Below are 21,539 nucleotides of genomic sequence, written 5' to 3'. Positions count from 1 at the left end.
TCAATTTTGTTAGTGATCTGTAACTATTTGCAGAAGGTTTAAATATGTCAGCACTCTTACTTGTGTTTTAATATAAAAATAACTCTATTAAAGAAGAATGCTAATCAAAGATTTGTCATTTTAACTGTGTTTATGAGAACATTTTCTTTTAATTTGCTGCTGTATCTTGCTGCTGCAGAGTAAAGGAATTTGGAATTAGTCCTTCGGACATTCCCTTCTCACAGGGTAGTGGCAGTCGCTCTGATCTCTCTCCTTCCTATGAGTATGATGACTTTTCTCCTTCAGTCACCAGGTCTACTTCATTCTATACATGGAATCTTTATTTTTAAGTTTTCTTTTTGGCAATGTAATTTTACAGACCAACCTTTCATTAGTCCCCTTGCCTTGAGTCACACATATTTGTTTTTATTTTGTTTGGCAGGTGATGGTTCTGCATGATCTGCAATCATCTTCCCACTATTTTGTTCACCCTCCTTAAACATCCACACTCTGTATCCAGGCTTGCTGGTTTCTTTCATACATTTAAAAAAAAATGGTGATGTCGATTTTGTACATTTAGTGGACCAAATATGACAAGTCTGTGTATAGGGTAATTTGAATATGTCTAATTAAAAAAGAAAACAATTTTATTATGTATACATTTTTAAAACTTTTCATCACTCTGAAGATGAATGAAATACAGTTTCCATTGTAGTAAATATGTGCTACTTGAGAAAAAAATCCCCTTAAAAAATGAATAATTTGTTGTAAAACTTGCTATATTTGCAGACTTTGATGTGTCTGTTTCATAAACGTTCTTTTAAATGAGCTTTTTTTGGACAGGATCATTATCAGTCTTTTAAACTATTTTCATGCTGCAAGAGCCTAACATTTTAAGATATCTTCACCTTTGAAAATATTTTAATTAAAAGAACTATTCATTCTCTGGTATACTTGTTTACAAATTATTTTCTTCAGAATTCTTGGTGGATTTGCTTATAACAGCTGGTGGGGTACTGATTGACTCATTTTTTTAAAGCATGTTTGTGTGCACAGAAAAAGAAAGATGGTCTGGTTTAGGGTGCTGAATGAACTTTTCTTTAAAATATTATTCAGTGTTAAGGAGTTAATATTGAGGGTTTGGAAAGTTTTGCCCTCTTAACAGTTAATGAATAGTATCAATCAAAAAATGCCTCTTGCTAGAAGATGGACTGTAATCCACCTACAAGTAGTTGAAATTCAATGTTACATGCTTTTTAGGAGCTGGACTAACATCTTTTTGTCACTGAAAGTACATTAAATTTGTGAAGCTGACATCATCATCCTAATTAAAAGTGCATAAACCCATAGGGCTTTATTTTTGGTGTTAACTTTTTTGTACAGGAAGTTACTAATCTACAAATGAAATATTTTCTGATTGTAGGGTGAAGGAGCTGATGGTTGATCCTAACACTGCAGGAGATATCCGTCCCATTATACACCATGCTCCAAATCAGATCAATGACTTAGAGACACAGTGGAGTGTGGGGAGCTCTCCTCAGAGAGATGATCTCAAACTGCTTTGTGAACAAAATGTGAGTGGTTTACAGCATTACATGGAAATAGATGTTGATAAATACAGTGGCAGAACAAATCCAGAGTAATGTGTATTTATAGCGTGTTAGCAATGTCATTAAGTAGATACAGCATGCCCCTTCACCTTTTCACTTTATGATATTATGTTCATTCCCATACACACAAAAAAAAAGGTTCCTTGAAGGGTGAGAGGAGAATGTTTTATTTTTCTTTATCTTCCTTGCTGATGATGCTGGAAAACCTTGGAATGAAGAAAATTGCTAAGAGACTTTTTGTACTTTTAGCAGCAAGGTATTTAATTTCTGCGCAGGGGAGGTGGTTTGCACCACAGAAACTCACTCCAAAGTACAGGTGTGAAACAGGCTAATTTATACATTTGACATACATGATTGCAACATCTTTTTATACATTATTCATGTAATTACAACATCTCATTGCATATTAATGATAGGCAGAGTCTAGATGGGGCCTGGGTGGAGTTTAGGTGGAGTCTTCTCTTGGCATCAATTTTTAGAGGGTTGTTCTGGCCTTTAGCCTTGTTCAGGTGGTCTTCCTCAGAGTTGCATTTTTCAACTTTCTTTCATACATGACCATGCCAGGATTTTGTACATGAATCTTGGCTTATTACCATTTCCTTCTATTAATGTCTAACTCTACATAATTTATGATTTCTAGTACCTGGTACAGCGATTTCCAACAATGGCTTAGGCCTGGGTACAGTGAGCAAGAACAGGGCGATTCAGCACTACATGCTATGGTTCCTCAGTAACCAAGTTGTGCAATCTTGTAAGGCAGGACAGAACTTTTACCTGAGACTTTTCTCCGGTGGATCTTTAGGTTTTTAGGCCTTTTTCCTTTTCACTGATTAGGACTTTTAATGTCTAGGCAGGGTCTGCTCTAGGCTTTTGTGGTTTTTAGTGTGCATTTTTTCCAGTATAGATTCATCCCTTTTATTAGGTAGTTAGAAGTAGCCTGGGGAATGCATCCATTTTATTTAACACTCCTGTGTTTTTTACCATTACGTTCCCTGTATGCAGCACCTGTTTCAAGCAAATTTGCCTTTCTCTGCATTTAGAAATCTGGCTACCCATCATTCCTCTTCTCAACAACCTGATTTTCATGGAGTGAAACCCTAGAGACATGTTTGGGAGAGTGCTACATCATGTTCCCAGGATGTCTCCCTGGGCTGCATGAGCTAGGGCTGAGAGGCATTTTCTAAAGGGCATTTTTCCCTCGCTGCTGATTAGCAGCTCTAGTCCTGGTTCCTTAAATGTTCAACAGGGATTAAAACCTGGTTTGTGAAAATGCTGATGAAAGATAGAAAGGAAAAATCCTTACTACCCTAACATTTTTCTCAAGACTCTGCATTCTCAAACACCTCTTCATGGTGTTTGCAGTATTTCTCATTTTAGTAACTGACTCTTCTTCCAGGACTCTATTTTATAAGGACGTGCTAGTGATTCCTAGAGCTTCCCACTGGACAGTCCTTCCAGCCAAATAGCCTTTCATATCATACTTTTCTGTTGTTCATGTGGAATTCAGTTAAGCTTTACAATGTGTTTTTAAAAAGATTTTAAATGTATGGTATAAGGAACCATACTGTCTTGCTAAAACATTAATTGCAGCTTACCTAGCACTTTCCCCTTTGATTGTTAACTATTTATGTCTAAAGAAGTCCTGTTTGTCCCAGTTTGTAAATCCATATTATGCATCCTTCTAATGTATTAATCACTACATACTTTTTCGATTTTTCACTTTACATTTATTCCACTTTTTTTCCCAAAGGACTAATTGAATTTTGATTCCCTGAAATGTATTGAACGTAATTGCTGTTCTCTTTTTTTAAAATTGTTGTCTGTCTATTGTGGTATGCACAACAAAAAGCCCTGATGGAAAATGAGTAAAACCTACTAGAAATTAGCATTCTTCCCTTGTGACTTCCTCCTCCCACGATTTTAACTTGGGGTTTTTTTCACATGAAATATCCTGTTTTCCAGTATTCACTAGGATTAGTGGCTGGAAATTTTTAATGAATATGAATTAAATTTAACTCTGTGAGCATTTTAAATGTATTGCCCTCTCCACTGATTTCTGAAGATTTTCTTGTTAGAAGTATTAAGTTCTATTTTTGATGGGTTCTGCTTTCTGCATATTTCTTTTTATGTTCTGGGATGGATCACATTCAATATTTTTCCTGTAGCCACAGTTCTTTCCAGACTAACAAGTTTTATTGTTTTTAGGAAGAGGAAGTTTCTCCACAGTTGTTTACTTTCCATGAAGCTGTGTCACAAATGGTAGAAATGGAAGAACAAGTAGTAGAAGACCACAGGGCTGTCTTCCAGGTAAAAGATGAAGCTCTACTTTGTTTTATTCTAATCCAGGCATTCAGGTTTTCCCAGTGAAAGTGCATACTCTTGAAGATGTAGGATATCATCTTGTCATTCCACTGCTGTCTGAGATTTCTAAATTGTTTTATTGCACTAAGCCCATTGTAGCAAAGAAATAGGAACAGATGTTTAGATCTCATAACCATTAATCTTTGTCCCCATGGTGAAAAAGAAGCATATTTTTCTACCATCCCAGAAATTTAATAAAATTTTCCTTTTCTTCTCAACAAACATTCCTAAATAGACTGTTCATTGTAAGAAAAGTTGCTATTTTCTTTTTAGTATTTTAACAATTTAATATATTTTCTGTTAGTTCTTTTCCAGCATTAGTGACTGTTTTTTCTAGTTGCAGGGAGCTTACTGAGATTGGTCTTGAAATTTTCAATTTCACTGTCTAATCTATGCCAATATTCCTATGCCAAAGCTGTCAATTAATAATAATGTCTCTATATAGTAATGTCTCTATCAGCACTGTTTGGTCACCTCCTTCTAAGATACTGCAATACTCCCTCCAAGTATCTCCTGTATCTCCTCTAAATATCCTTTTGTGACATCTTCATCCTAGATACTGAAGAAACAAATATATTTCTAACTGCCTGTTTACTTCCTTTTTACAGATACATAAAGGTTTCACTTGCTATTAGTCAGGGTCTTTGGAAGGAATACTGCCCACGCAGTGTAATGCTGGTCAGTGCCACAGAGCCTTTTACATTCACAAAATACACTGTAGTAATGAGTTACTAGTTGTCAGAAGGCAATATGAGTTGCTTCTGTTCATAACCTTAGAGTCTTTAGTTGGGCTGTCCATTTGGCACATCTGCTGCAAGAAAACAGCAAAACATTAAACCTGTAGGCAATACACACATCTCCTCAATTTAGGTATCTAACTTAGTGGAACATTGATGTGTGTTCATGTAATACAGTAGGATGCTAAATAACACATTTTAAAACAGATGTAAAGATTTAGTTATTATGAAGCATTAGCCCTGAAGTAAAACATGCAGAAGTGTGAAAGTCCTATGTCATATGTCATAGCCATGTCCTAATGCTTGCAACTTCTGGAGAGACAAGCTGCATTAGTTTAAGATGTTACTGCCTCTGTGTGTCCATCTGGCCTTATGCTGGAGATTACTGCTTCTCACAGCAGTCATTAGAAGGAAATGTGTCCAAGCCTCAGCTCCCTTCATTCACAGCATGGCTTGTTAGTTTATGCCATGAGTGGAATGGGCTACACCAATACAAAATCTACAAACTGTAACATGCAGAAGTTGTCTTCTGTGAGCTTTCTCCTGGAAGCTGTTGATTCTGGCATACAAAACATCCTATCCTAACAAAAATGTCTAAAATAGATCAACTGAATGAATTGTGCTCTAGTGGTGTTGGTCTTCCTTTGTTTCTTGGATATACGAGTTTACATGAAATGATATGAATCCTATCCTGATGTGAGCTCCATCTGTCTGAAAGCCAACAAAACATACATGGGGTATGGAATATGCTTTCAATATTACTTGGACTACTGAGAACAGAGGGAAAGACTTAATTTTAATATTTCAGGCCCACCATGCCTAGAACTGTCAGCTGCTTTCTTCTTTTTTTATATTCAAAGCATTTCCAATGGGATCGGTTTTCCTGATCACAGCTTTGCATGGTTCTGTAAGCTTTAAGCTCCTCGTTGCATTCTTCTTTGCTGCAAGACTTTTTCTTCCCCTCTCTTTTTTTTGTGTAATATTCAGAGTGCAAAGATGTCTAAGAGCTGCTTTAACCGACTTTTACAGTACTCTTATCAGTCTGGAGAGTTAGCTCATGCAATAGAAAGCTTAAAATAGCTCTTCTTTTATACAGCTTCTCTAAAACCTGGGTTTGAGTATGCACAGAATTATTTTGGCTCCTTGACTGTAGTAATGACACTGTGTTTATAGTCAGTGGCAACCAGCCCATACTTAAACTGAAGCCTGGATTCAAAGTTTGATACCTATCTAAGGGGACACAATCATGACATAAAGTTCTGAGTTTCTTAGCTTTACAACCACCTAATGTTCTGAATTTGAAGAGAACTGGGGTAGCTGGGGTTTATCTGTTGCTGGTATGACCACTGGAGTTAAGAAACTATGTAGAAAACATACCGTTTTCCTGAATTAGGAATAAGGATTCATTTTAGAATTGAAATCTTTTATAGTGAGGTGACTAGACAGTAAAAGTGTGGTCATCTTGAGAAAAGGAGTACTTCATTTCTTTGTCTTGAAACTTGTGTTGAAACTTTGCTAATGTATTTAGTTGTGGATTGTTTTTTTATTTTAACTTTTATCTAGGAATCTATTAGATGGCTAGAAGATGAAAAAGCTCTTCTTGAGATGACAGAAGAAGTAGACTATGATGTGGATTCTTACGCTACCCAACTTGAAGCAATTCTAGAGCAAAAAATTGATATTCTGGCTGAACTTAGAGGTAGATTGCTTTTAATCATGTTTTGTGTGCATTTTTATTTGCCATAGAGACTTGCAGTAATAATGAGGAGGAAAAAAAGAGTGTGGTTATGTTTTGAGGTTTTTTTTCACCTTATGCTGTCCTGTAATGTTCTGTGGAAGGAACATTTATTCTGCTGCCTAAGAACAAGTTCACATCTGTGTTCGGTTCATCCTAGTTTAAATGAAGAGTCTCTGCTTTACCCCCAGGAAGTATAAACTTGATCCTGCAACTTTGGTTGTTTTTTTTTCTTTGTTCCAAAACAATAAAGGAAGGAAAAAGAAAGTCCAAAAGAACTGTACAAAAAAAGAAGGTAATGCAATGAGGACGAAGTAGTAGGAACTCCCAGCTCCTGCTATACTGCACTCTATAGTGTAGCAGGGAGCCTACAGCTGTTTTTCAGTCTGTGCTTAAGAGTAGTATTGAGCTCTGAGTAGCTTGGCTGTTAGCCTACTTTTTTCCTCAGCAGCCTTTCTGTCGGAATTTTGTCAGCCTCTCTGTTGAAAAACAAACTGCTGATAATTCTTAGTTCCCAAAACTGACTCTTCCACTTGTCTTCTAAAATCAGTATGTCAGCTTGGTACCTCATGGAGATTAATTTTTCATTTTAGTTTCTGTATTTATTTGGATTCCAACAGACATGCTAAACTGGTAAAAATTCAAGGGTGGTTGTTTGGTTTTTTATCTGTGTTAGAAAACTCCTTATAAGATAAATCTTACTTTTTACTCAGTCTGAGTATCTGCTGTAAGTTAGAAGAATGCATCAAGCAAATCGGATGTGGCCTGCTTGCCTTGTAAACATGTATTGGCACCAGTATACTTTAGCAGATGTACATTCCTTTGCTTATTATGGATGATGGCTTCCTTTTCAGGAAAAGACAATTTGAGACACCAGCAGTGAAAAAACAGTTTAGGTGACTCCCTGTTCTTCCAAAACTTATTAGATACCACTTTTGAAACTAGATACTGGAGGTACAGGATATCTAAAAGATCCTTGCATCTTTACAGGCAGCATGATACATGTATAGCTTTACAGGAGGGAAGAACTGTTAAGTCAAAGATTCTTTCTACCAGTAACTTCTGTTATGCTCATGGCACATAATGGTCACTGAATATTTCAGCTTTTATTCCTGTCACATTGGGACTGACTTTTTAATGCTATCATTGTGGTTTCCTTCTTCCCATTCTTGAGCAATGTACTGGGGAAGGGGGGGGGGGGGGGGAGGGGGGGCTAAAAATACAAAAGGATGCCATACATCCTTTCTCAGGCTTTTCCCATTGTTGTACTAGTTATTCTGAAACAAATGAATGATGAATTTATCTATTTACTTCCAAAATATAATCACAGATGTTTTTCACATTCATAGAAAAGTTGTCCTGCACAACATCCTTGTCTCTAAAATGGAGAGACATAGATTTGACAGGTAGACCACTCAGTGGATAAGGAACTGGCTGGATGGTCACACTCAAAGAGTTGCAGTCAATGGCTCGATGTCCAAGTGGAAGCCAGTGACGAGTGGTATCCTTCAGGGGTCCATATTGGGACCAGTATTATTTAACATCTTTGTTGTCAACATGGGCAGTAGGATTGAGTGCACCCTCAGCGAGTTTGTCAACAACACCAAGCTGAGTAGCATGGTTGATACTCTAGAGGGAAGGAATGCCACCCAGAGGGACCTTGACAGGCTTGAGAGGTGGGCCCATGCAAACCTCATGAAGTTCAACAAGGCCAAGTGCAATTGTGGTCCTGCACGTGGATCAGAGCAATCCCAAGCACAAATACAGGCTGGGCGGAGAATGGATTGAGAGCAGCCCTGGGGAGAAGGACTTGGGAGTGTTGGTAGAGAAGCTCAAAATGGCCCGGCAATGCGCACTTGCAGCCCAGAAAGCCAATTGCATCCTGGGCTGCATCAAAAGATGTGTAGCCAGCAGGTCAAGGGAGGTGATTCTGCCCCTCTACTTGGCTCTCGTGAGAGCCCACCTGCAGTACTGCGTTCAGCTCTGGGGTCCCCAACATAAGAAGGACATGGACCTGCTCAAGCAAGTCCAGAGGAGGGCCACAAAGATGATCACAGAGCTGGAGCACCTCTCCTATGAAGACAGGCTGAGAGAGTTTTTCAGCCAGAGAAGAGAAGGCTCCAGGGTATGTGGTGATAGGATGAGGGGGATGGCTTTAAGCTGAAAGACGGTAGATTTAGATTAGGTATTAGGAAGAGCTTTACTGTGAGGGTGGTGAGACACTGGAACAGGTTTCCTGGAGAAGTGTTCAAGGTCAGGTTGGATGGAGCTTTAAGCAACCTGTTCTAATGGAAGGTGTCCCTGCCCATAGCAGGGGGTTTGGAACTAGATGATATTTAAGGTCCCTTCCAACCCAAACCATTCTATGATTCTATGAAAAATTGGGGGGAGTAGAATTTACTCTGCTAGTTTTTCAAATGGACAGAAGTTACTGATTGCATGCTAATTACAATTTTGAACCTGTCTAAGGATGGTTTGGAAGCTACTGGGAAGGAAAAGGAAATATGTAGTATGTATCTCCCTATACTCTGTAAGTTAGAAGCAGAATTTAAGTGTGAACAGGTTACATTTGAGAATAGAATAGAATAGAACAGAACAGAACATAATAGAATAGTTGCAGTTGGAAGGGACCTACAACAATTATCTAGTCCAACTGCCTGACCTCTTCAAGGCTGATCAAAAGTTAAAGCATGTTATTCAGGGCACTATCCAAATGCCTCTTGGACACTGACAGGCTTGGGACATTGACCACCTCTCTATGAAGCCTGTTCCAGTGTTTGACCACCCTCTCAGTAAATAAATGCTTCCTAATGTCCAGTCTAAACCTCCTCTGACACAGCTTTGAACCATTCCCATGCATTATGTCACTGGATACCCGGGAGAAGAGATCAGCACCTCCCTCTCCACTTCCCCTCCTCAGAAAGCTGCAGAGAGCAATGAGGTCACCCCTCAGCCTCCTTTTCTCCAAACTAGATAAGCCCAGAGTCCTTGGCTGCTCCTCATAGGACATGCCTTCCAGCCCTTTCACCAGCTTTGTTGCCCCCCTCTGAATGCATTCAAGGACTGTCACATCCTTCTTAAATTGTGGGGCCCAGAACTGCACACAGTACTCAAGGTGAGGCCGCACCAATGATGAATACAGCAGGATAATCACCTCTTTTGACTGGCTGGTTATACTGTGTTTGATGCACCTCAGGATGTGGTTTGCCCTCTTGGCTGCCAGGGCACACTGCTGACTCATATTGAGCCTGTTGTCAACCAGCACCCCCAGATCCTTTTCTTCAGGGCTGCTTTCCAGCCACTCTTCTCCCAGTTTATACTTGTTTCTGGTTTTACTCCATCCCAGGTGCAGAATCTGGCATTTGTACTTCTTATATTTTATTCTATTGATGATTGCCCAATGCTCCAATCTATCTAGATCCCTCTGCAAGGCCTCTTGTCCCTCGAGAGAGTCAACAGCACCTCCCAGCTGGGTATCATCAACAAACTTGCTAATGGTGTATTCAACTTCTACATCTAGATCACTGATAAAAATAATGAACAGAACTGGCCCTTGAATCGATCCCTGAGGAACACCGCTGATGACCAGTCACCAGCCAGATGTAGCCCCATTCATTACAACACTGTGATCCCTGCCATTCAGGCAGTTCTTCACCCAGTACCTGCTCATCATTCCTCACTGCTGGAGAAAGTTATGGAGCAGATCATCTTGAGTGCCATCACACAGCACACAGGAAAACCCAGTCAGCATGGATTTATGAAAGGCAGGTCCTGCTTGACTAACCTGATCTCTCCTTCTATGACAAGACGGCCTGCCTAGTGGATGAGGGAAAGGCTGTGGATATTCTTTACCTAGACTTTAGTAAAGCCTTTGACACTATTTCCCACTGCATTCTCCTGGAGAAACTGGCTGCTCATGGCTTGGACAGGCATACTGTTTGCTGAGTAAAAAACTGACTGGATGGCCGGGCCCAAAGAGTTGTGGCAAATAGAGTTACATCCAGCTGTCACCTGGTCACAAGTGGTGTTCCCCAGGGCTCAGTATTGGTGCCAGTCCTGTTTAATATCTTTATCAACAATCTGGAAAAGGAGATTGGGTGCACCCTCAGTAAGTTTGCAGATGACACCACATTGGGGGGTGGTGGTGGTGATCTGCTTGAGGGTAAGAAGGCTCTGCAGAGGGATCTGGACAGGCTGGCTAGATGGGCTGAAGCCAATTGTATGAGGTTCAACAAGGCTCAGTGCCATGTCCTGCACTTGGGTCACAACAACCCCATGCAATGCTACAGGCTTGGGGAAGAGTGGCTGGAAAGCTGCCTGGCAGAAAAGGAGCTGGGGGTGTTGGTCGATAGCCAGCTGAATATGAGCCAGCAGTGTGCCCAGGTGGCCAAGGTGGCCAATAGCATCCTGGCTTGTATCAGAAATAGTGTGGCCAGCAGGACTAGGGAAGTGATCTTCCCTATTTACTTGGCACTGGTGAGGCCACACCTCAAATAGTGTGTTAAGTTTTGGGCCCCTCACTACAAGAAAGATATTGAGAGGCTGGAGCATGTCCAAAGAAGAGCAATGAAGCTGGTGGAGGGTCTAGAAAATAAGTCTTATGAGGAGCAGCTGAGGGAATTGGGGTTGGAGAAGAGGAGGCTGAGGGGAGACCTTATTGCTCTCTACGACTACTTGAAAGGAGGTTGTAGATAGGCGGGTGTCAGTCTCTTTTCCAAAGTACCAAGTGATAGGACGAGAGGAAACAGCCTTAAGTTGAGCCAAGGGAGGTTTAGATTCAATATTAGGAAAAATTTCACCAAAAAGGTTGTCAAGCACTGGAACAGGCTGCCCAGGGAAGTGATTGAGTCACCATCCCTGGAGGTATTTAAAAGACATGTAGATGTGGCACTTGGGGACATGATTTAGTGGTGGACTTGGCAGTGTTAGTTTAACAGTTGGACTTGATGATATTAAGGGTGTTTTCCAACCTAAATGATTCTATGATTCTGTTCTGTGATCTCACAGTTGGACAACTTGTCCAGAAGGATGCTGTGAGGGACAGTATCAAAAGCCTTACTAAAATCCAGAAAAACTACATCCACTGCCTTTCCTTCATCCACTAGGCAGGTGACCTTATCATAGAAAGATATCAAATTATTTAAATAGGACTTTCCCTTTGTGAACACGTTGACTGTGCCTGATGATTGCATTGTCCTTGAAATGCCTTTCAATAGCAGCCAGTATGTTCTCCATAATTTTTCCGGGAACTGAGGTTAGACTAATAGGTCTGTAGTTTCCTGGGTTTTCCCTCACGCCCTTCTTGTAAACTGTAATAACATTCCAGTCAACAGGGACCTCCCCAGACTCCCAAGACCTTTGGCAGATGATCGAGAGGGGTCCTGCAATAACATCTGCTAGCTCCTTCAGTACTCTGGGATGAATCCCATCAGGCCCCATGGACTTGTGAACATTTAGCTGGTACAGCTGGTCCCTTACAACTTCAGTGTCTACAAATGAAAAGTCACTGTTCCCACACTTGTGGTCTTCTGACTCAGAGGACTGGGCAGCCCAAGGTCTGTCAGTATTATAAAACACTGAGTAAAAAAAAACAAAACATTGAATGCCTCTGCTTTGTCTTCATCCCTATTAGTCAGATGACCATCATCAACAAGTATCACTCCAATGTTTTCTTGAGACCTCCTCTTGCTATTAATGTACTTTAACAAGCCCTTACAATCAGACACAACACTGGACAATTTGAACTCTAATTGAGCTTTGGCCTTTCGTATCATCTCCTTGCATATATGAACCACAGCTCTGTAATCTTCCTGCAAAGTCTGACCTTGCTTCCAGAGATTGTACAATTTCTTTTTCCTCTTGAGCTGCACAATGCACTTGTGCAGTTTCCAAACCTATCCTGTCTAGAGACAGGGGTATCATCTAAGGGACTAAGTTGCTAAGCAACTTGCTTGTATGGTGAGTGTTGAATTTAAGCTTATCTCAATCCTCTTGTAGTTTGTAGTATCAGCTATTTTTGTGGAGGAATGTTCTTTGTTGTGCATTAGTGCCAGTATATGAAGTATCAGGGCTTAATTTCAAGATCTGTGTTGAGCACAGGCACATTAGTACTCATTCTCTCTTTTTCATTAAAGATAAAGTGAAATCTTTCCGGGCAGCTCTACAAGAGGAGGAACAGGCCAGTAAACAGATCAACCCGAAAAGACCACGTGCCCTTTGAAATGGGCCTCTGCTGCTAAAGGAATCTATGAACCCATACTGCTGTAGCACACATATGTTACAAAACCCAGTGGCTGTAAGAACTCAGCTACTTGAAAGTGTAAAAATGTTAGAAATGTCTGTGGAAATGTCCTGTTTCTTATTCACCTAAATGACATTTTCAGATTTGTGTGAAATGCTCCTACGATGTCTACAAAATGCTTCTAGGCCAGACAGTACAACCATGCAGGGTTCAGATCTGTGAAGCACTTTGTTTAAAATATTTCATTTATTCAAATTGTGAATTTTGCGTTTGGAAATATTTGTCATGTTTTTAATAATGAAGTAAAACTGTGGCCATTAAAAAGACACAGTATTTCCTTTTAACTATGTTCAGTTTTGTTACAAAGACCAGCTGTGCAGTTTGTGTTTGTATGGATGCATATCTCACTAGTGATTTTACATAACTTATGTTCTACAGACAGCTGTGCTTTTACCTCTTCCCATTCTGTGCCTTGATGAAGGCTTCTTAACCCTAAACATCCTCTTTCTGAAGCACAGCCTTAATAAACAATATTCCTTATTTGTCAATATAAATTACTTTTAGTGTGTGTACATTTCTAATGTGTTTTGAATTTTATTTTTTTTTTGGTGGCTAGTGCATTTCACAGCACTAACAAGAGCTGTTAGAGTGGACAAACAGCTGAACATTCCATGCTCCTTGTAAAAAATCTGGAGTCTAGGTTTATTTGAATATCATAACAAATAGCTATATAATTCTAACATTTTTCCTGTAATAAAAAAAACACAACAAAAAATCCAAAAAGTATAAATTATTTGATGTATAATAAAGGGTAATGTTTAAATACTGAGGAGAGTTGTATCTTAGGATAATGCAGATATACAGTATGCGGTATGGTGTGATACTGCTGTCAGAATAAAGGTACAACCTGACTTCTGCATATGGGATAGGATAACTGTCAAAATTCAAGGATCTGGCTAAAGAAATACATATTGGCCTTTCACATATTGTTAAAATTTGGCTTTTGATGCATGACAAGCTTACATGTACATTAACTGTAGTTTGCAGATAGTTTAAGTACCTCTGATGCTTCAAAAAAACTAGCTAATACCTATTTTTCCCTTTATACTATATAGTCCCAGCAACTGAAAAGTGAGGTGAAATTGCATCATTTGAGGATTTGCACAATACCTCTACCTAGTGCTAACAGAAATCCCACAAGTACCTGAATTCTCACAAATGGTACCATGTGTATCAGCACTTATTAGGTGGTGGCACTCAAGTTATTTTTGCAAGTCAGTATCCAAAACAGATTGACCTTTCATGTAAGAATTTGTCAAATTAAGAATTTTAGACCTCTCTATAAGTTCTCCCTGTTTTCAGGAGTTCATATCAGCAGACTTCCCCTTGGAACTGTTTAAAAATTACTTTTATAATACAAACCTGTTTGTTTGTGCCAGGCCTGGAGGGAAACAAAGGGAAGGCAAAGAGGGTTAAATGAGCCAGGAATTCTCGTAGTGTTTAATATTTGTATCTCACATAGGAAGGTAGGCTATAGGAAGCTCTTGTCGCATCATAGTTAAAAATTAAAAAAAAATATATATCGTCCTGTGTGTAAACATGAAAACTGAAACAATGTAGATTTTACATACTGTGTTTAATAAATTAAGCTATTAAGTGAATTACAGCTGAGAATTTACTTATATGAAAGTTCTGTTCTGCTTTGGGAAGGGTTTCATTTTGTAAACACATCTGAGTTACACTTTTTAAAAGGCCTCTGATTTCAGAATGAATATTTACTTCTGGAACTAACTATTCTGTACAAATTTGTCATATAGGAAGAAGCACCCCAGAGGACTGTCCTGACAAGTTTTGCAACAGGTCTTAAAAGAAACATCACACATCTTTCTGAACATTTAAGAATGTCTTCCATCACAGTTTAAAAAAAAACAACAAACAACAACAAAACCCCAATGAAATAGAAGGCAGCAGCTTTTTTTAGTAGGTGATAGTACAGGTTACTGTATAATACCAGAGGGTTTCTTTGAAGTTGCTCTAAAGAAATTTTACTTTCTAAAAAGCCTCTGAAGACTGAGACATCCCACACGAGAAACAGTTGCTTCCCTACTATTCCTCCATGTAAGCCTAGAGCCACAAGCAGGATGTGGTTTATAGGGGTACCAAAGAGGACAAGGACAGAGGCAGATTTCGACAACTTTTACTAAGCCTTGTAAATGACGTGCCCTGTCAGGTAGCAGATGCAAGTTGAAATTGCATCAACTGGGGTGTTGGGGGTGTGTGTGTTAAGAGACAGCCTTTGCAATAGAGCCTGCTGTAAAGATCAGATCTACACTGATACTGAATCCCTGAGAATCGAGATTAAAAAAAAAACTGATACAGCTGGTTATAGCATTTGAATTCCTGTAGCCCATTGCTATGGTGGACTGGAATTACTTGAATAAGACTCAGACAAGCTTATCTTGATTCCCATCCTGTAAAACAAAAGCATTTAAGCCCTGTGACACAAGTCTCCAACACTTGCTCCTTCTGTATTGGTCTGTGCATATTGCTGTGGCTATTCATACTCACTCATAAATTGGTTCTATATGCAGTGAAGCAGCACTAGAATAAAATAAATGAGCAATTCAGTTTTCCAAGACAATCTCTCAGGATGTCTGCAAATTCAAGTACATGTTTCTATACTTTTTTTTTCCCAATTACTTTTAAAGTATTGACACTGGACATGTATAAAATGAAGTTATATCTTGGGATTTTTTTTGCTAATTTGCCTCTTCTCCTCTTACTGTGGTCTGATGGAAAGAGATATGCTATACATGAAAAAATTACTTACGGTAGTTAATACACAGTCGGGCCTTCACCCCTACATGATGCTACAGAGTTAACAGTTACTGTTTTCCCGAATCATAAGACAGATCAAAGTGGATTTTTCTTTTGATAGTTGCTATGCAGAGTTAATGCAAACTTGGTAGAAAAACCTCTACCTTGTCCTTAATAACAAATATATATAATCCAAACTATACTAAGACACTTCAGTGAGTCTTTCTGTCAGAACCCAGACATGAATTGCTCTAAGACTCACTGAAAGCTTTGATCTATGCTAAAACTCCTCGTTGCCTTGAAGGGCAAAGTAGTTTTCTTATAAAAATAGCTGCCTGAATTTACAGCTGACAAAAAACAAAACAAAAACAAAATAAAAAGTATTTAAATACACTTTAAAACAAACAAACCAAAAATCCCAAACAAATGGAATGACTACAAATCTGGTTTTGTTGCCCAGACCAGACTTATGGGTTATACTGTTGGGTATTGCACAAGAATATACTGAGATGAAGTCCATGAACAGAGAACATAGATTTCAATTATGGGAGCATCAATCCATATGTCATTTGGTATATTTAAAAATATGCTGTCATATTAAAGTCCAGCACCTCACTTCAGTCCTGAAAGAATTTAATGCTTTTAAAATTCAGAGTGTCAACTTCTTGCCATTATCTGTGATAAAATTGCATGTTCTCATTAAGAACCAGAGTATGTATGCTGTATTCCATTCATTGCTTTTGCAAGAAGAGCATGTCCCACTAAAGTCACTCTCACTTAGGTAAGACTTAGGTGACAAAATACAGAACAACTTTCTTTTTTCCAGTAGAATCTATAAGAAATGGATGCCTTCTGAATTGAAGCCATGCAGCAGTCTGAAAAAGTGAAATATTCATGTTACAATTTCTACTAATTTATATTTCAGATTAAGTCATTTCCAAGACATGCGGGCTGGCAAAGAATATATAAAAATATCATGAAAACAGCCATCACTGTTCAACTGCCATAAAGAATTGTTACAAGTTTTACACTAGAAGTTATTAGCAAATGGGTTAGTTTAGAGATGCAGATATATTTCCAGTGCAGTTATTTCTATTGCATCCTACCAGATTTACTACATTTCTTTAAAGAGCAGTAGCTCTGTTAATTGTTACTCTGAGAAGCAGCTAGGAAATTTTATCTTAAATTAGGAGAGCATTCCTCTTGCCACTTAAATTAACTGACAAGAAGTAAGAGTAAGAATTACTAAAATTTTTGAATTATACTATAGATTAAGGCCTAATCCTCAAGACAGACAGACATGGAAGGGCTGTGTAAGTTTCCAGGGAAACTGTAATATCCAATTCTCTTAAGGGGAAAGGGGGAGGTGTGGACCCCACCCATAGGCCAACTCTGGGAAAACAAAGCCAAAGGTGCAGTTGTTGACATTCCCCCCCAGGGGCCATCTGACACACAGGGGTGACAACACCACAGAGTACACAGACTGGATTAGTTTCATAACCAGTGAGTCCATCATATCACCAACCAGTACTATATAGTACAACACTATAGTAACTTTAGCCCAGGTCCCAAATAAACAAGCAACACAATAGGGAACACATGCTGTAAGTAAATTAACCAATGCAACCCTGGGACTATGAGCAGCAACTTCAACAGCAGAGAAATCAGCATTGTAGTCAATGATTATTAATGTAATACAGTGAGCACTGACAACAATTTTTGTTCTAACGCAGTCTGATTAGACCTGTTGTTATCTCAACCCTTCGAGCCCCACATTGGGCACCAAAAAGGACCGTTCTGGTTTAACCCTGGCTGGTAATTAAGTACCACGCAGCCGCCCGCTCACTCACTCCCCTCTCACCCAGAGGGATGGGGAGGAGAGTTGGAAAGGAATGTAAAACTCAAGGTCAGATAAGAACAATTTAATAATTGAAATAGAATAAAAATGAAAGAACAATAATAACAACAATGACAACAACAGTTATAATGAAAAGAGGAAGGGAAAGAATAACATCCAGAGGGAAAGGAAGAAAAGAACAGTTGGTACACAAACCACCTGCTGAAAATGCCCAGGCAGTCCCCCAGAAAATGATCTGCCTGCCCCAGCAAACCCCCCAGTTTATATACCAGGCATGACGTCCCATGGTATGGAATACCTCTTTGGCTAGTTCAGGTCAGCTGACCTGCCTGTTTCCCCTCCCAATTCCTTGTGCCCCTCCAGCCTTTTTGCTAGCAAGGCCTGAGGAACTGAAAAGTCTCACATCAAAGCCAAAACACAGCACCGTCCCAGCTCCTAAGAAGATAATTAACTCCATCCCAGCTGAAACCAGGATACAGGCCTGTAGTTCCCCGGATCCTCCTTCTGGCCCATCTTGTAGATGGGTGTCGAAGAGGGTCCCCCGTGGAGAGTCGGCCAAGTCACGACAATCACACCAATATGGCTACATGCCGTGCTCACTTTATTAAACAAACAGGTTATATTTATAACTTAAACCGACCGCTCACCCGACTTTACACACAGGTGATTGGATAAAAGTCTCTGGCCATGTGGGGGTCCGTGTCGCTGATTGGTGAGCATGCTGCAGGTGTCTTATCAGAGTGTGCCGATGAGAGTGTGTTGATTCCGTGGTTCCCATGACTTGCTCTGCACCTGGCTTCTTGTTTGTGCATAGCTTGTTTTCTTTCTCACCCTGCTTGTTCCCAGGACAATTTAAAGCTGCTCTGCAGCTTCAACTAACAGGCCTGGGTTGTCCAACCCAGACAATGGTAACATATGTCCTTGGTCCTTTAAAAATCCCTCTACAGGGTGTCACATTGGCTGACCTCCAGTCAACTGGGACCTCTCCAATTTGCCAGGACTGTTGATAAGTGCTGGAGAATGGCTTGGCAAGCTCTTCCACCAGCTCCCTCAATACCCTCGAGTGGATCCCATCCAGTCCCATACACTTGTGCATGTCTAAGTGGAGCAGCAGGTCACTAACCATTTCTTCCTGGCCTGTGGGGACTTCATTCTGCAACTTATCCCTGTCTTCCAGTTCAGGGGGCTGGGTACCTGGAAAACAACTAGTCTAACTATGAAAGACTGAGGCAAATAAAGCATTAAGTACCTCAGCCTTTTCCTCACCCTTTGTTGCAGTGTTTGCCCCTGCATCCAATAAAGGATGGAGATTATCCTTGGCCCTCCTTTTGTTTCTAATGTATTTGTAAAAACATTTTTTTTTAATCTTTTACAGCAGTAGCCAGCTTAAGTTCTAGCTAGGCTTTCATCTTTCTAATTTTCCCCTGCATAACCTAATGACATCCTTGTAGTCCTCCTGAGTTGCCTGCCCCTTCTTCCAAAGGCGGTAAAATCTCTTTTCCCCTGAGTTCCAGCCAAAGCTCTCTGTTCAGCCAGGATGGTGGTCTTCCCCAATAGCGCATCTTTCAGCACATAGGGACAGCCTGCTCCTGCACCTTTAAAACTTCCTTCTTGAAGAATGTCCGGTCTTCCTGGGCCCTTTGGCCCTTCAGGACTGCCTCCCAAGGGACTCTCAACCAACCAGTCTCCTAAACAGGCCAAAATCTGTTCTCCGTAAATCCATGGTAGTGGTTTTGTTGAGCCCCCTTCCTTTACTTATCCGAGAATGAAAAACTATCGTTCCATGACTGCTATGCCCAAGATGTCCTCTGGCCACCACATCACCCACAAGTCCTTCTCTTTTCGTAAACAGTACGTCTAGTGGGGCATCTCCCCTGGTTGGATCACTTACCAGCTGTGTCAGGAAGTTATCTTCCACATAGTCTAGGAACCTCCTAGAGTGTTTCCTCTCTGGATTGACTACACAGAGCTGTTCTTTTTAAACAGCTGCCTAGTTTTCTTCTAAAAAGCTTCACTTCAGAAGATCTCGTGACCTCAGAATCAATTCTCCATCATGCCAGACTGTGCTGGCATGCATATAACATTGCTAGTTATATATATATATAACATAGCACACAAGCAAAGCAAAACAAGGAATTCATTCACTACTTTCCATCAGCAGGCAGGTGTTCAGCCATCCCCAGGAAAGCAGGGATCCATCATGCATAGTGGTTACTTGGGAAGACAAACACCATAGTGCCAGATGTCCCCACCTTCCTTCTTCTTCCCCAGTGTATATACTCAGCATGACACCATATGGTATGGAATACCTCTTTGGCTAGCTTGGGTCAGCTGTCCTGGCTGTGTTCCCTCCCAATTTCCTGTGCCCCTCCAGCCCTCTTGCTGGCAGGGCCCAAGGAACTGAAAGGTCCTTGATTTAGTATAAACATTACCCAGCAACAACTAAAAACATCAGTGTCCTATCAACATTGTTCTCACATCACAGCCAAAACACAGCACTGTACTAGCTACTAAGAAGAAAATTAACTCTATCCCAGCTGATACCAGGACACTAACCTTGGGCAAGGCTGAAATGATCTTGAAGTTCAAAGCATTTTTAAAAATAACTTTAAGAATACTATCCTGTAACATCTGTCTTCTGAGATTACACACTCATCTGAAGATAAGAGTTCTCATAGATACTCCTTTGATCATAAGCAACAGAGTCATCAGCCAGAAAGGTCTCTGGGAGATACAAAGTAGTGTGAAGGGGACATTATTACTAGCAAAATTCCAACTGGCACAAAGATGGTACCTCAGTCTTGTTGTCAGAAATACTGTAAACAAAGTAGCACCCAAATTGATGGTGGCATGTTCAGGTAATGTCCTAATGCAAACCCTGATCAATAAAGGAATATGCATTTTGGAATTCTGTAAATGCTAATGAATAGCTGGTACTTAGTAGTGAAAACAGCATATATAACTGAGTAACAAGTGAAAAGAAAAATGAAATTAAGTGTTATGACTAGTATGTTTTGTTGTTAAGTTGATAGGTGGTGGTGGGTTCTTTGGCTCTATTCTGACAACGCTGGATTCACCTTTAGGAGGAGGCCTGAAGTTGTTCTTTCTGACCTGTTAGTCAGGTGAAGTCAGACAGCTGTATGAATAAGCAGCAAATCCTCACATTCCTAGAAAGGTTCTTCTCTCTTTGATAGCTTTGTTCGCTAACACGGAATGACATGCCTTCATCAGATGGTCCACTTGAGCTAATAACTGAGTATTAATAGAGAGTACAGTATAGTTTAGTTCCTGGTTTTACAACCAAATGAAGTGAAAATTCCCTTTGAAACGTAAGTATTTTCACACCTGAGAATAACAGAAACAAAAAAAGGAATTCAAAGTCTAATCAGCTTTTAAGTCAAAAGCCAACTAACAGACTTGGAAAACATAAGCTTTCCCTCAGCACTTCGAAGCAATAGAAGTTGTCATAAACACTACCTTAATTATCTCAGAGTGCTTTATAAAAAGCCATGAAACACCACAAAATTTGGTGAAACTATGCAAATCTCCTTAAAGCTACAACAGAATGTAATTCTACTAATATCCATAGAGTAATTCTACTTATTTGAATCAGATAGCTGAAGATCCTTGTTTGCCATAGTCTAAGCCACAATGTAATTTGAGCTTGGTTGGGGAAATTCACACTTAATTTTTTAACTTTCTCCAACATCTTTACTGTCGGGTTACTGGTTCCCAGGCCTACTTTCAGAATGACATCTGTACATCGTAAGGCAGCCTAAGAACAAATGGCATTTCAGTATTTTTCTAGAAACAATTTCAAGTAATCATTTAATTTTAAAATGAAAGGTACTTGCAGCTCAAAAAAAAGTTGAAATCAACTAACAGGAGTGTGAATGTCATTTAGAAAGGGATGGGAGGAAAACAGTGAAAGCTAATTTATGAGAGATCCTTGGCTGATGTCGTGGTTTAACCCCAGCCAGCAACTAAGTACCATGCAACTGCTTACTCACTCCACCACCCCCACAGGATGGAGAAGAGATTCAAAAAAAAGGTAAAACTCATGGGTTGAGATAAGAATAATTTAATAACTAAATTAAAATATAATAACAATTGTAATGAGGAGAGAGGGGGAAAAAGGAATAAAATCCAAAAGGGGAAAAAACAACCCCAAGTGATGCACAATACAATTGCTCACCACCTG

The 21,539-nt window shown here is 39.8% G+C and overlaps 1 protein-coding gene across 5 annotated transcripts in view; it reads left to right on the top strand.

The window, feature by feature from the left end:
• Positions 1-14,324, top strand: part of LOC129734523 (kinesin-like protein KIF2A) — an 88,053-nt gene extending 73,729 nt beyond the window's left edge. For 3 of the 5 annotated variants that reach the window (XM_055698102.1, XM_055698101.1, XM_055698104.1), the window contains 4 exons: positions 1,403-1,553; positions 3,795-3,896; positions 6,251-6,386; positions 12,557-14,324. In XM_055698102.1, coding sequence (XP_055554077.1) covers positions 1,403-1,553; positions 3,795-3,896; positions 6,251-6,386; positions 12,557-12,642 — 475 coding nt within the window. In that variant the 3' untranslated portion in view covers positions 12,643-14,324. Of the gene's footprint in view, positions 1-178; positions 293-421; positions 590-1,402; positions 1,554-3,794; positions 3,897-6,250; positions 6,387-12,556 lie in introns of those variants that run through there. The other 2 variants (XM_055698105.1, XR_008730092.1) reach the window with 2 other exon arrangements.
• The last annotated feature ends 7,215 nt before the right edge of the window (positions 14,325-21,539 follow it).

This window comes from Falco cherrug, chromosome W (assembly GCF_023634085.1).
Source record: "Falco cherrug isolate bFalChe1 chromosome W, bFalChe1.pri, whole genome shotgun sequence".
NCBI lineage: Eukaryota > Metazoa > Chordata > Aves > Falconiformes > Falconidae > Falco > Falco cherrug.
This window is presented reverse-complemented; position numbering and strand designations above follow the sequence as displayed.